Consider the following 14990-nt stretch of genomic DNA (forward strand, 5'->3'; position numbering starts at 1 on the left):
TCTTGACCCCACCCTGTTCAGGCTCCACCGTGAAAATATACAAGTATTTCCCAACCTGGAGCTGGCTACCCTAAGCATGCGGTATCAGCAGCTGCACCGTGGGCTTGAATCCAGCATGACAAATTAAAAATAAGAGCTGGCGCATGATCAAACGATCACGTAAACAGTCCCGTGATCCAAACCCTACTGGGTCAGACTGCCTTGCTTCTTTTACAAGCAATTAAAGATATCATGGGTGGAGTTTTGCTTTTGACTTGCCTTGAACAGAGAGGGCTGTTTGTAGTGACTGAGCAGGTATGGCAGATGCAAACTTTGATCCAGGCTGAGATACCGACTTTGATCCAGACTGATCCAGTCCTGTTGGGGAAAACAATCAACGTCGGTACTTCTATTGCTTGGGAAAGAAAGAGTCTGCTTGGCAGAGTGCAAAAGAGCTACCTTTCTAGGGCCCAAAGGAAAAGCTGGAGATCTCCTAGAATTACAACTGATATCCAGAAGCAGCAATATCTAGCGGAACTTAAATGGAACGAACTTTTACACGCGACCGCAACAAATAATTCCAAGCAGTTCTGGTATCTAATTAATGGACCGTGTAATGTGGGCCTGACATCATCCTCATCAATTTCCCCACTTAATTGGCATAGCTACTTTTCTAACCTTTTTTATGCTGATGAGTTGGAAACCCAGTGCCCAGTGGTAGACCCTCTTGAATTGCCTGACTGGCCCCCTGTCTCAGTACAGGAAATTGCTGATCTGATAAGTGGTCTAAAGAATGGGATGAAGCGGGCTGAGGTCCAGATTCAATTATCCCGGAGATTTTGAAATCAGATCTGGAGTGGTGGATGACCCCTCTCCTGCGGCGGCGAGTGTTTACCATCAATTTAATGCTTTGCAGGTGTATTTTATCCAAGCAGCTGGCGATTAGCCGTATTAGTACCAATCTACAAAAAGGGAGACCCTACTGATCCTTCCAATTACCGGCCCAGCAATTGGTCTACTATCGGTGAATTGGAAGGCCTCTATTCAAAATTATTATTGATTAGATTACTGCAAACTTGGCAGGCTGGATCAAACTAAAATCATTGGACAGCCCTGGTAGGCAAGCAGGATTTTTGTAGAAATAAGTCAACCTTGGATCACTGTTTGAGTACTCTCCCATCCTGGTAAATAAGTATGCTACTACAAAGGCTTCTAAATTATTTGCTGCTTTTATTGACCTAAAGGAGCCTTTGATACTAATGACAAGAAATCTCTCCTGTGGAAGGACAAGATAGAGGTCATTTGATGAATGTTATTGACCCCCCAGACTTCTAATTCCTGATCAAAATTGAGTTGTATACCAACACTGTTTGTCAAGTTAGTTAACTCTAAGGGGAAGGTCAGTTAACCAGCAGAATTAGTTACTCGCTGTGACTAGGGTTTAAACAAGGTTTAGCATACTGCTTGGCTCCTACTTTTATTCAATTTATTCCTCAATGATTTTACCCACCTCATGCTTTGAATTGTCTGCTGAATGGGCATAGTCCTAAATTTACCATCTTACCCATGTTTGTTCCTTTAATGTTGTATGCAGATGATGCGAGGTGTTATTGTCCTTGTGGCCAGTATTGGCGCTGTAAGCGCCTAATGTACAGTTTTGCTAATAATTATTGCAAAGAGAACAGACTGGAAATTAACTATGCCTAAAAAACTAAAAGTTCTCCATTTTTTTGCTAGAGTTGGAAGCCCTTGATACCTGGCGAATTAAAGGGACCTAACACAAATTGGAGCAGGTCAAATATTTCCGATACAACTTGGCATTTACTATAGGTATAATTTGTCATGGTCCTCACGTAGCGCCTAGCAGTAACTACCTGCGGCACATACCAACATGACAGCAATATATCGCTTTTTTTTTAATAGTAAGAGGCAATCAATATTACATTCCTATGAGGCTTTGAAGGTTTTTGAGGCTAGAGGATTGGCTCCTTGCTACTGTCACGGTTCCCCATTTGGATTTTGACCAATAAATAAATCATTTAATTTATTTACATTTCAAATTCCTTGGCAGGAAACTAGTGGGGCTCCCTAGATGTGTGCTTGCTTATGCTGCATTGTGCATTGAGATGGGCCAAACAACTTCTAGAAACTTTCTTGGCAGATAAGATCAGTGCCATAAAATATTAACACGCTGCATATACATTTTCTGAGTGGGATCCAATAGCTATATTCCCTCTCAGATCACTTTATTTCAGAATGGTATACACTTGGTATACACAGAATGGTATACACTTTATTTCAGAATGGTATCAGATCCACTTTTATTTCCGGTAGAATGGTATACTTTGATCTTTAGAAAGGTTGAAGCCATTGGTTTCCCCTTGGAGATCACTCCTTATGCTCCACAAAGGTGGAAGCCTTCAGATTAGTTAAAGAGAATAGGCTCTTGGATCTTGAGATTTTCATGAATTTGACTTCGTGCTGCCAAGAAGACAACCTGTTCTCCGACTACATTATTAATCCCACATCGCGAGGGCATGGAATTATGGCAACATATCTTCGATCTGCTGATCAGAAATCCCACCCAGAGGAGAGCCTTGGCTACTGCAAGGATATAATGCCATGCTCCCACATCAGCTCTGCTGGAGAGAGGGAAAGATTTAAGAATATGGAGCAGTTCCTAAAAGGAGTTCATGTGATAGGACCCTCACGGTTGAAACACTTGACCATTCTTTGTTTTCTATGCCCTAAATAATCACAATAAGATCGCAGCATGGGAAATACATGAATTCCATATTTTTTCTTAGAAATGTTCTATAAGTTGGCATGGAAGGTGTTATAAGATACCCAATCTCCTGAACAGCTCTGATGTGCTCTTTTGTGAAACTGTTGCAAATTTTATACTGGAAATTAGTAATTTTAGCAATTTTAACTGTATTTCTTAACCTTGTTTTGTTTTAAAACTTTGTCCCGTTTTATATGCCAATAAAGGCTTGTGTTGTGTTAAACAACTGATATCCAGCTGACACAAAGCAGTTCCCCTTGAGAAAACAGCTGTTTGGGAGGATGGCCTTTCTTAGGTCCTGGCCTTCCCCAAAACCTGTCCTCCCAGGCTCCTCCCCTAAATCTCCAGGAATTTCCCAAGCCAGAGTTGGCAGCACATTCAGGGCTTCCTGACCAGCATCTTCTTCAGAAGAGAATGCGAGACGTGATGGCCCCTTGGCCTGACCCAACAGGGCTCTCTTCATGTTTTACTTGTTGCTCACCAGCACAAAAGGACCTTGGACATGTGAATCAGACCCGATAGTCCAGGCAAAGAACACCTTTCCCTTGATCAGCATTGAGACAGAAAAAACCCTGGGAGACATCGTTCCTATCAGAAAAACAAAAGGCAAAGGGAACATGAAATACCAAGCAAAGAGGAGGACCAGTGTGTAGAAAGGGCAGGAGTGCAGGGGCATACTGCCCAGGGGGACATAGCGGGTCAAATGTCCCCGGGCTGCAACCATTTAGTCATCCCTCCTCCCGAGGTCCATACACTGGCTTCAAGACCTGGTGCAAAGAATGTAGTTTGGCCGTGGTGGGGGAGGGTGGCCACTCACTCGGATGGGGTAGGGTGGGGGCAGAAAACACAGATTTTGCACCGGGCTACATTTTCCCTAGAAACGCCTCTGCATAGCACTATGTACAAATTTGGGGTATAACAAATGAACAGTGGAGGATTTCAGTTAGTTCCAGTTAAAAACTTGACGAGAAGCAAAGGAATTGAGAATAATAAGAGGAGAAAACAAAACTATGCAGAAAATGGCATATTTTTATGTCCCACATCAGACATTGGCCTTTGTGGAACTTGTGTTGGCTCCCAAGAGTGATCATTTGTACTCCTGACCCAGAAAACCTCGTTCATCTGGAACCAGTCAAAGCTATTTCCACCAATTCCCCACTGATCCCAACCCATGGAATCTCACACAGCAAACTGCTGGTCAGTCTCAGAAGCCGGAGTCCCATTCAGCATCTGGACCTCCATCGCAGTTGGGTTAGGACAGATTTCACCAGGATTTTCACTAAAGTGGTTAGACAGGAGTTATTGGTCCCCAGACCTGAAGGGGTTGTCCCAATCAAGCCATTTCGTCTTGCATACTAAACGAGAGACAAAGAAAAGAAGTCCACTTGGAGATGAAGTGATATGCCCAGGGCTGGATTTATGGATTAGCTATTAACCATGTCTGATCTTAAATTATTGAAAGTAGTTTATTGATTATTGATTGTGACCCAGGTCTCGTCAGGTCTCAGAAGGTAAGCAGAGTCAGTCCTGCTTAGTCCTTGGATGGGAGACCATGGAGAAAGTCCCGGGTCATTACGGAGAAGGCAATGGCAAACCTGGCATTCCTGGCATCCCATGCCACTCTGCATTTTCAGGGTGAGGTTGCCAGACAATTTGCCTTCCTAGGCCACCGAAACTGGAAATCCCCACATCTGTCTTTGTTGAGCTGTTCCCTGATTCCTCCGCAATTGTACTTCTCCTGGCTTTCTTTCTTCCCGGTGCTGTTTTTCAGCCAAATAGTTCTCACAGCAGCCCCCTTTCTATTTTGAGTATCAGAAGGAGGAAGCAGTACCCCAAAAGCAAACAAAAGCAGTTCTTTAAAATCTAACATTGGACCATTATTATGCGCCCTTTTGGGCACATGCTAAAAAAAGTCAGAAATGGGGAGATTTTTGCGGTCAGTCTAAGGCAGTGGGTTTTCACCTCCTTCAGACCTGGGACCTTTCCAGCATGCAAGCATGTGACAGGAAGTCGTGTCACAGGAAGAGAGGGAGCTGGAGTTGTGACCTCACTTGTGTCAATCAGGATGATAGGCAGCAGGTGAAAAGAGCAGAGGACAGAAAAAGAGGTGTCACATTCGAGCCAGTTACTGATCCGTAGAGCTTCCAGTTGACCCCAAGGACCTTGGACTAGCAATCTTCAATACTGCCTCACCTTCCTCATCTCTGGTCCTTGCTTTTCCCCATCTTCAGCAAGGGTACACCAATGCCCTTGCAGGCACACAATCAGAAATGAATGAATCAGAGCACAGTATACAAAACAGACTGTGACACCCATCACAGATGGGCCAATGGGAGGCAGGGTGAAGGTCAGGTGCAGGAGGAGGGTGTGGCAAAGCTTAACCTGTCCAGGCAAGAGGGAGCCCATTACAACACTACTCTGGACCCAGGTGAGGATGGAAGGACAGCAGGAAGAGGGGGGGAACTGACCTTGCATGGGAGAAAAAAATAGATCTCAAAAATGTGATTTGTACCATACTTTCTAAGCACGGGATTCCCCCAAGCTTGAGTTAGATGTTTTAGTGGACTTGAGGTGTGCCATGATCCAAGTTTGTTTTCGAGTTTGCAAAGAAAGTGGGAACAGCTAAGCAGAACTACACAAGAACATTGACTGTGATGACGTAGCTCTTGTCCCTTGTGTGATTCAAATGACATAGCTCTTGTCCCTTGTGGTTCTCTGGAGATCGAAATAATTGCTTTGTAAAGTCATGCTTCCTCCTTGCTATGAGTGGATGCTATTTGGAGTGCTGTGTGGTTTCCAGGCTGTATGGCCATGTACTAGCAGCATTCTCTCCTGATGTTTCGCCTGCATCTGTGGCTGACATCTTCAGAGGATGTGATCATTTGTACAGCCCGGAAACCACACAGCACTCCAGTGATTCCAGCCATGAAAGCCTTTGACAATACGATGCTATTTGGCTTTTAAAAAATGGGTTGATCTTTAAGGTAGAGAGGATGCTGGTAGTAAGAGCTTACCAAACAGCTGTGGAAGGGGAGCAAGGGAGAAGAAGGGAGAGAGGAAAGGGGGATAAAAAGAAATGGAGTGCTTAAGGTCAGGGAGGAATGACAGAAAGGGAGCATCAAAAGAAAGAAAGATTGAAAGGGAATGGAATCAGACACTAAGGCTCATTCCCCATGGGCCAAAAACAGTGGTGTGAAAACGGTGTGAAAATGGTATAAAAGGGTTTAAAACAGTATAAAAGGGTTTGTACCATTTTCACACTGTTTTCACACTGCTGTTTTTGGTCCATGCGGAATCAGCCTAAGAGTCAGCGTGGTGTAAAGGTTAAGAGCAGGTGTACTCTAATCTGGAGAACCGGGTTTGATTCTCCGCTCTGCCACTTGAGCTGTGGGGGCTTATCTGGTGAACCAGATTAATTTGTGCACTGCAACACATGCCAGCTGGATGACCTTGGGCTAGTCACAGTTCTTTGGAGCTCTCTCAGCCCCACCCACCTCATAGGGTGTTTGTTGTGGGGAGTGGGAAGGGAAAGGAGATTGTAAGCCATTTGAATCTCCTTACAGGAGAGAAAGGGGGATATAAATCCAAACTTCTCCTCCTCCTCCTCCTCCCTCCTAGTCCTCTATTGGATGTGACTGCATGGAAAACCTTTCATTTGAATGCGGGCAGTCAATAAAAAACCCTTCCTTTTAATGGCACTGCCCACTCTTTGAAAAGCTTGGCACGTATCAGGAAAAGCACAGGCAGGCATTAGGAATTCCTGCTTTAAAAGACAGGGCACATGGCAGAGGAGGAATGGCTCACGGGCTTCTTTTTCACCATCGTGGAACTTCCATGTTCAGAGGCAGGTTTTCTCCAAAGACCAGTTGCCAGGAAGCAAGCCAAATGCAGAAGGCTGTTGCCTTTGTGTCATGCCTTGCGGCTTCCCAGAAGCATTTTGCTCATCCCTCCAGGCAGGACGTAGGGATGTTGGATGACCCGGTCCTTTGGTCTGATCCAGCAGGGTTCTGTTGATGTTAAGGTCCCGTGCAACGCAGACCTGGTCAAGCAGCTCCTTACATTAAGAACATAAGAACATAAGAACTAACCTGCTGGATCAGACCAGACTCCATCTAGTCCAGTTCTCTGCTACTCGAGGTGGCCCACCAGGTGCCTTTGGGAGCTCACATGCAGGATGTGAAAGCAATGGCCTTCTGCTCCTGCTGCTCCTGAGCACCTGGTCTGCTAAGGCATTTGCAATCTGAGATCAAGGAGGATCAAGATTGGTAGCCATAGATCGACTTCTCCATAAATCTGTCCAAGCCCTTTTTAAAGCTATCCAGGTTAGTGGCCATCACCACCTCCTGTGGCAGCATATTCCAAACACCAATCACACGTTGCGTAAAGAAGTGTTTCCTTTTATTAGTCCTAATTCTTCCCCCCAGCATTTCCAATGAATGCCCCCTGGTTCTAGTATTGTGAGAAAGAGAGAAAAATTTCTCTCTGTCAACATTTCCTACCCCATGCATAATTTTATAGACTTCAATCATATCCCCCCTCAGCCGCCTCTTCTCCAAACTAAAGAGTCCTAAACTCTGCAGCCTCTCTTCATAAGGAAGGTGCTCCAATCCCTCAGTCATCCTCGTTGCCCTTCTCTGCACTTTTTCTATCTCTTCGATATCCTTTTTGTAATGTGGCAACCAGAACTGAACACAGTACTCCAAGTGTGGTCACACCACGGCTCTATATAAGGGCATGACAATCTTTGCAGTTTTATTATCAATTCCTTTCCTAATTATCCCCAGCATAGAGTTTGCCTTTTTCACAGCTGCCATGCACTGAGTTGACATTCCCATGGAACTATCAACTAAGATGCCCAAATCCCTTTCCTGGTCTGTGACTGATAGCACTGACCCCTGCATGTGAAGTTTGGATTTTTTGCCCCTATGCCCACTTTACATTTTGCTACATTGAGCTGCATTTGCCATTTCTTAGCCCACTCACCTAATTTATCAAGGTCCACTTGGAGCTCTTCGCAATCCTTTGTGGTTCTTACCACCCTACATAATTTGGTATCATCCGCAAACTTGGCCACCACGCTACCCACCCCTACTTCCAGGTCATTTATGAATAGGTTAAAGAGCATTGGTCCCAAAACTGATCCTTGAGGGACACCACTCCCTACATCTCTCCATTATGAGAACTTCCCATTTACACCCACCCTTTGTTTCCTGTTCCTCAACCAGTTTTTAATCCATAGGAGGACTTCCCCTCTTATTCCTTCATTGCTAAGTTTTCTCAATAGTCTTTGGTGGGGAACTTTGTCAAAAGCCTTTTGGAAATCCAAGTAGACAATGTCCACTGGTTCCCCCTTATCCACAGGCCTGTTTACACCCTCAAAGAACTCTACTAAGTTTGTAACACAGGACTTGCCTCTGCAAAAGCCAAGCTGACTCTTCCTCAGCAGGTCTTGCTTTTCTACATGTTTAATAATTTTATCTTTAATGATAGATTCTACTAATTTACCAGGAACAGATGTCAAACTGACTGGCCTGTAATTTCCTGGAGTCCCCCCTAAGACCCTTTTCTTAAAGATTGAGTGTGACATTGGCCCATCTTCCGAGTATTCGGGGATGGGAGGCTGATTTCAGGGATAAAGTTGCATATTAAAAGTTAGAGAAGATCAACAATTTGACGTGCTTGAGCTCTTTAAGAACTCTTTGGATGAATACCCAGTCTGGGCCAGAGGGAGTTTGGTTAGCATTTAGTTTATCAATGGCTGCCAGAACTTCTTCCTTGTCTGCAACTATCTTCACTAGTTCCTCGGATTCGCCTCCTAGGATGCTTGGTTCAGGTGCAGGAATTTTCCTCACCTCCTCTTGGGTGAAGACAGATGCCAAAAGAGATTCATTTAAGCTTCTCTGCAATCTCTCTGTCATCTTTTTAGCTTACACCTTTTGTTCCTTCTGTCATCCTAACTTGGGCATACTGCTTCCCTAGCTGGCTTCCTGCTGCTTTTGATGTACTTGAAGGAACTGTTTGTCTTGCTGTGAGTCTTGATGTTGTCCATGACCCATCGTTTCCTCATAATCCTTTTTTGCCACCCTTACAGCTAACTTGCTTCTCTATTGCCACCATTTGTGTTCTCTCTGGTATTCCTCCCCAGTCAAGTTGGACTTCCATTTTCTAAAAGACATCTTTTTTTCTGATAATTTCCTCAACCTCCCTTGTTAACCATGATGGCTTTCTTTTGGACTGGGCGCTGCCTTTCCTAACCTGTGGAACACATTCCAGTTGAGCTTTTATGACTGTGTTTTTAAATAACCTCCAAGCATCTTGGATAGTTTTGACTCTCTTCATTTTCCCTTTCAGCTTCCTGCGCACTATCCCCCGCATCTTTGAGAAATTTCCCTTTCTGAAGGCAAATGTAACTATATTAGTTTTCACTTGTTCGCATGCAGAGATACTGAATCTGACAGCATTGTGGTTGCTGTTCCCTATAGGCTCAACAGCACTGACTTCCCGCACCAGGTCCTGAGTCCCACATAGAATTAGATCTAGGATCACCTCTCCCCTGGTTGGTTCCACAACCATCTGTTCTAAGCCACAGTCATTTAGCATATCCAGGAATGCTCTCTCCTTACTATGACCTGAACATGCATTTTTCCTGTTTATGTGGGGATAGTTAAAATCGCCAATTACCACTATGTTTTTGTTTTTGTTGGCCTCTCTAATTTCTTTTTCCATCTCAGAATCCTCTTTTGCACTTTGGTCAGGGGGACAATAATATATTCCCAATATTAAATTGTCCTTCACCCCTGGTATTGATATCTATAATGCTTCTGTAGGGGAATCAGCTCCCCTTGCATTGTCTATTTCATGTGACACTATGCTGTCATTGATGTAGAGGGCCACCCCACCCCCAATACGCCCTGTCCTATCCTTCCTGTAGAGCCTGTAACCTGGGTTAACAGCATCCCAATGGTTCTCCTCATTCCACCATGTCTCTGTGATGCCCACTATATCAATGTCCTCCTTCAAAACTCTGTACTCCAGCTTCCCCATTCTAGTTTGAAGACTTCTACTAGCATAGAGACACCTGTATACTCTGTCTCTGTCCCTAACCTGGGATTTATGTGCTTTGCCCTCTAGCCTTTTGTAGACACTATCACTTACCACATTGCTATGCTCCTCACTTGTATGTGGTTGATTTAGAAAAATCTCCCTCTCTGTCTGCATCCCCATGGATACTGTATTCTGAACCAAAGTCACCTCTGCTCCTGTCGGCTTTCCCCCAGGGATCAGTTTAAAAGCTGTTCTGCCACCTTTTTAATGTTGAGCGCCAGCAGCCTGGTTCCTCTTTGGTTAAGCCCGTCCCTTTTGTACAGGCCTGCCTTGTCCCAAAAGGTTCCCCAGTTCCTGAACAAAATCCTGGGAAACCCCTTCTTGCCTTACACCACCTTCTCATCCACACATTGAAGAATGCTTATCTCTGTATCTCTGCTTTACCCTAGCTTGCCCTCGCGTTATTGGAACAGGTAGCATTTCTGAGAATGCCACAGCTTGGGGATTATGGACTTTAACCTGTTACCTAGCAGCCTAAATTTAGCTTCCAGAACCTCCCAGCTACATTTCCCAATGTCGTTGGTGCCAATGTGGACCACAACTGCTGACTCCACCCCAGCATTGTCTAACAGCCTATCTAGATGAGCGTAACATTCCGCGGCAACCTTAACCAGGCCAGGCAAGTCACCATGCTGTCATCACGCCTCTCACAAACCCAACCCTCTCCATTCCTAATGATCGAATCACCCACTACGAGGAGCCCCCCACCTCCCTGAGGGGTATCCTCAGTGCGAGAGGATATCTGATCACCAGCTAAGGAAGGGGTCCCATCTAAGGGCATCTTCCACCATCTCAGACTGGCACCCTCCATCCCCCAGACTCTCATTCTCCATGACATCTGAAGAGATGTCACTCTGGGAGCGGGACCTGGCTGTTAGGTCCCTGAAAGCCTCATATGTTACCCTCTCTGCCTCTCAGCTTTTCCAGGTCTGCCATCTTGACTTCAAGAGAACGCACATGTTTCCTGAGTGCCAGGAGCTCATTGCAGCAAGGGTACACCCACAACTTCTGTCCTACTGGCAGATAGTCATACATGTGACACTCAGTGCAAAACACTGGAAAGCCCCCACTGCCCTGCTGGCTTCCTGCCTTCATATCTAATTGTGTTTAGATATTCAAATATTGACTTTAAATGGGTGCCTCCCCCTTAAGCTTTCTATACCCTATACTATCCCTTAAGATATGTTCTTATTTAGAGAGACTAACTGAAAAGATTAAAAAATTTGAAAAGCTCCACCTCTCAGCAGCCCCACCTCTCAGTAGTCTCAGCAGCCCCACCTCTCAGCAGCCCCAGGACAAAGAGAAAAAAGAGAAAACCCCTGTTAACACCTATTAAAATACACTGTTTAAAAGATGTGGCTTTGGGAAAAGCCCTTTAAAAAGAAAAAGAAACCCAGAGCTCACTCTTTCTGACCCAGTCCTCTTCTCCACTGCTACTCTTCTCTGCTCTTCCATGCTTCTAGAAGGAATGACTGATCATACCTCTTCATTTTCTGGAGCCAACACAGAACACGGGGATGAATTTGTATCAGAAGAGAATGACGATGACTTGGAAGATGAACCGAAGCCCCTGGATCACTACATACGGGAGGGTAAGTGACCTGAAGTGCAATCCTGCCTCAGTTAGGAAGATCTTTGGGTTGCTCTCTGGTGCCACCCGTTTACACAGCTCTGTGTTAGTCGGCCATTTCCTAATGAGAACAGTTCTGCAGCTATTTCTGGGCTAAAGAACTGACCAGTTAGAGTGAACAAACCAAGAACCGGATGACCACCCCAAACTGAATCCTGTAATTAAAAGACAACTGTGGTTTCATGTCTGAACCAAGGCACTGTGTCTGTACACAAACAACCAAATCCTGGTGGATCTTGATGACTGTATATTTTTCCCTGCCAAATGATCCCCATAGCCCTGGTTCTCTTCTGCCAAAGGATCCCCATAGCCCTGGTTCTCACCTGCCAAATGATCCCCATAGTCCTGGTTCTCTTCCACCAAATGATCCTCTTAGCCCTGGTTCTCTCCTGCCAAATGATCCCCATAGCTCTAATTGTTTCCTGCCAAATGATCCTCTTAGCCCTGGTTCTCTCCTGCCAAATGACCCTCATTTAACTTTCTCTGCTTCTTACAGGGATGAAACAATTACACCAGGAGCAGCTGCTCTGTGATACAACCATTGTGGCTGGTGGTGAGCGGTTTCCATGTCACAGGTATTGTTACCCTGTGCTTTCGTGCTTTTTGAAGTTCCTAGAACCAGACTCATTTCCACTCCCACCAACCATGTCTCTAATGGGGATGTTGACACAGGGCAGAAGTGGTCTCCTCCTTTTTCCAGGGGTGCCACCTGAGCTCTAAGCCAGTGTTCAGGGTGAGAACATCTCTTGGCTTTCCTGCCTCTCTCAGGATGCTGCTCGTGGCCATCAACCCGTACTTCCGAGCCATGTTCTCCAGCTCCTTCCGAGAGTCCCGGGAAGGTGAGGTCCTGCTGAAAGGCATTGATCCTGCCATCGTCCAAATGGTGGTGACCTATTGCTACACCGAGGAGGTTGTCCTCAGGCCAGAGATGGCTCAAGACCTCTTTGTGGCAGCCAGCCGGCTCCAGATCCTCCCACTGCTAGAAAGCTGTTCCAGGTAACTGTGACAAACTACCCTTCGGGGGCTCCTCTGTTTTGCTCGAACATACCCCCCCCAACAAGAGGTAGTGAGGTGTAGTGGTTAAAGGTGGCAAACTAATCTGGAGAAATGTGTTTGATTCCTTGCTACTACACATGAAACCTGCTGGGTGACCATGGGCTAGTCACAGTTCTCTCAGAACACTCTCAGCCCCACCTACTTCACAAGGTGTAGGGAGAGGAAGGGAAGGAGTTTGACCCCATTGAGTGTCCTTACAGATCCCATTGAGTCTCCTTACAGACCCCATTGAGTCTCCTTACAGGATAGAATGGGGCAGGGTATAAATCCAAATTATTATTCTTCTTAACCAGCAGCATCTTTTCTATTCCTGTTTCTTCCTTGAGGTTTCTCTTAGAACGGATTTCTGTGGAGAATTGCCTCAGCTTGTATGAACTGGGTTATGCACACAATGACCCAGCCCTCCATCAGCAAGCGGAGAGCCTGGTTGTCTTACATTTCAAGCAGCTCTCCGCGGAAGACCAAAGTTTCCTCAACCTGAACCCCTGCACTGTGGCTAGCATCATCTCCTTGAATAACCTGATGATTTCCTCAGAACTCGTGGTCTACAAGGCCGTGTTGCGGTGGGTGATGGCCCAAGCAACCAGCCGTCGCTCGTTCCTGACACAGCTGCTAAGGAATGTCCGCCTCCCACTGTTGACCCAAGAGGAGCTGAGGGAGGTGCAGTCGGAGTCCACACACTACCGGGACTTCCGTCTGAGGTGGAAGCGCCTCAACCGGCAAGAGAGACTGCAGGAGAGCGGTGGCCTGAGACAAGGGATGTACAACACCTGCATTGTGTGCGTGGACCTCTTCAGCATGGAGGGACCTGACCTGAAAACCAAGGATTTTCAGGTGGCCTGTTTGGACCCGCAAACAGAGACATGGGAAAAGCTGCCCCTTTTGAAGTGCTTCTACTGCGCCCGTTGCGTGGCCATGGGGGACAAGCTGTACGTCACAGGTGGAGTCCACACAGATGACACATATTCGAATAATTTGCATGAATACAGCCCTTTAAGGAATCGCTGGATTCAGCTCCCCTCCATGTCTGTGGCACGGGCCTCCCACGGGTTTCTGGCTTGTGGCCAGAAGCTCTTTGCCGTGGGCGGCTGGTTCAGTTACGAGTATTACCTTGACACAGCCGAGAGCTTTGACTTGGTTGAGAAGTCCTGGACACCCATCGCCAACATGCCCGTTGCACTCAGCCATTTTGCCTCTACGGTTCTAAAGAATAGACTGTACCTGATCGGTGGGGTCTCGGATTCTGCAGGCACGTGGTACGCCTCTAGGAAGATCCTGATCTACAACATCACCACGGACCTGTGGAGCCAAGTGCTCATGGATAACGAGTGCTATTGGTCCGGTGCCGTGGCCATGAACAGTGGGATCTACGTGGTTGGAGGTTATTTCCGGAGGAGAACGAGGGGTCGCACCGAGAGGTGGCCTGGCTGGGGAAACCTGCGCTGCTCGCGGAGGTGCTTTTTCCTGCAGGAAGACGGGAAGGTAGACAGGAGTGTCCACATCCCGTGGCTGCCGGTGAAGCTGGCGGGAGCTGCCGTGGTGCGCTGGAAGCATCGGATCTATGTCCTGGGAGGGGAGAATACCTGTTTGTACAATGACCCCGAAGGCGAGGATGAGAAATATTACAACACAGTTTACTACTGGGAGCTGGGGGCCAGCAGCTGGACTCTGTGCAAAGATAGACTGCCCTTCACCGGCTGGGGACTCAGCGGCTTTGGATGCACGACCATGAAGTTCCCCAAAAAGCCCATCCTGGAGCTTTTCCGAAAGACATCAGTGGCCTTGACGGCCATTGACACAGGGATGCTCTAGAAGAGTGGGGGGGGGGGCACAGGCTCTGGTCCCCTTACTAGCAATGTTCTCTCAGCTTACAACATGGCTGCTGCAGGGATCTGCTGCCCATTAACACAGGGTTTGCTGTTTGAAGGGATAAGACAAGAGGAATAATATCCTTCACAGGAAAAGTGATATTGTGTGTTTGTTTTTATACGACATTTCCCTGTAAATTATTCCCAGGACATCCCGCGGTCATCTGCAGCTCACTGGTAGATAGGGACCATATTATGTATAAGGACTAATATCTTGACATCATTTATACTGCTAGTCAACTAATATAAGGTGGCAGGTTAAAGGGTAGGGCTTGGGATAGTTGCCAGCTCCAGGTTGGGAAATACCAGGTGATTTTGAGGGTGAGGTCTGAGGAAAGGGAGGTTTTGGGAGGGGAGGATATAATACCATAGAGTCCACTTTCCAGAGCAGCCATTTTTTTTCCAAGGGAACACAGCCAGTTATTCTGATGTTCTTTAGTACGAACCTTCCTTTAAGACTGGTCATTTTCAGGCTTGCTGTTTCTACGATGTGACTGTTGTGTTTGCCAGCCGGCTCAAGCTGGTCTTTGGAGAAGGGATATGTGTACCTTCTAAATAAATAAATACA

At 46.3% G+C, this 14990-nt stretch overlaps 1 protein-coding gene across 1 annotated transcript; it reads left to right on the plus strand.

Annotated features, from left to right (window-relative positions):
- The first annotated feature begins 11336 nt into the window (after positions 1-11336).
- Positions 11337-14366, plus strand: LOC125445542 (actin-binding protein IPP-like). Its single transcript, XM_048518629.1, has 4 exons — positions 11337-11460; positions 11995-12073; positions 12267-12494; positions 12881-14366. The coding sequence occupies exons 1-4, from the start codon at positions 11337-11339 to the stop codon at positions 14364-14366; spliced, it is 1917 nt and encodes a 638-aa protein (XP_048374586.1).
- Positions 14367-14990: the final 624 nt, after the last annotated feature.

The sequence above is a fragment of the Sphaerodactylus townsendi genome, linkage group LG16 (assembly GCF_021028975.2).
Source record: "Sphaerodactylus townsendi isolate TG3544 linkage group LG16, MPM_Stown_v2.3, whole genome shotgun sequence".
In the NCBI taxonomy this organism is placed as follows: domain Eukaryota; kingdom Metazoa; phylum Chordata; class Lepidosauria; order Squamata; family Sphaerodactylidae; genus Sphaerodactylus; species Sphaerodactylus townsendi.

Bases quoted from the DNA above. Each gene is read 5' to 3' on its own strand.
- LOC125445542 (XM_048518629.1), top strand. From the start codon at position 11,337: ATGACTGATCATACCTCTTCATTTTCTGGAGCCAACACAGAACACGGG. The intron at 11,461-11,994 runs GTAAGTGACCTG...TGCTTCTTACAG, and splicing joins GGATCACTACATACGGGAGG to GGATGAAACAATTACACCAG. The intron at 12,495-12,880 runs GTAACTGTGACA...TTCTTCCTTGAG, and splicing joins CTGCTAGAAAGCTGTTCCAG to GTTTCTCTTAGAACGGATTT.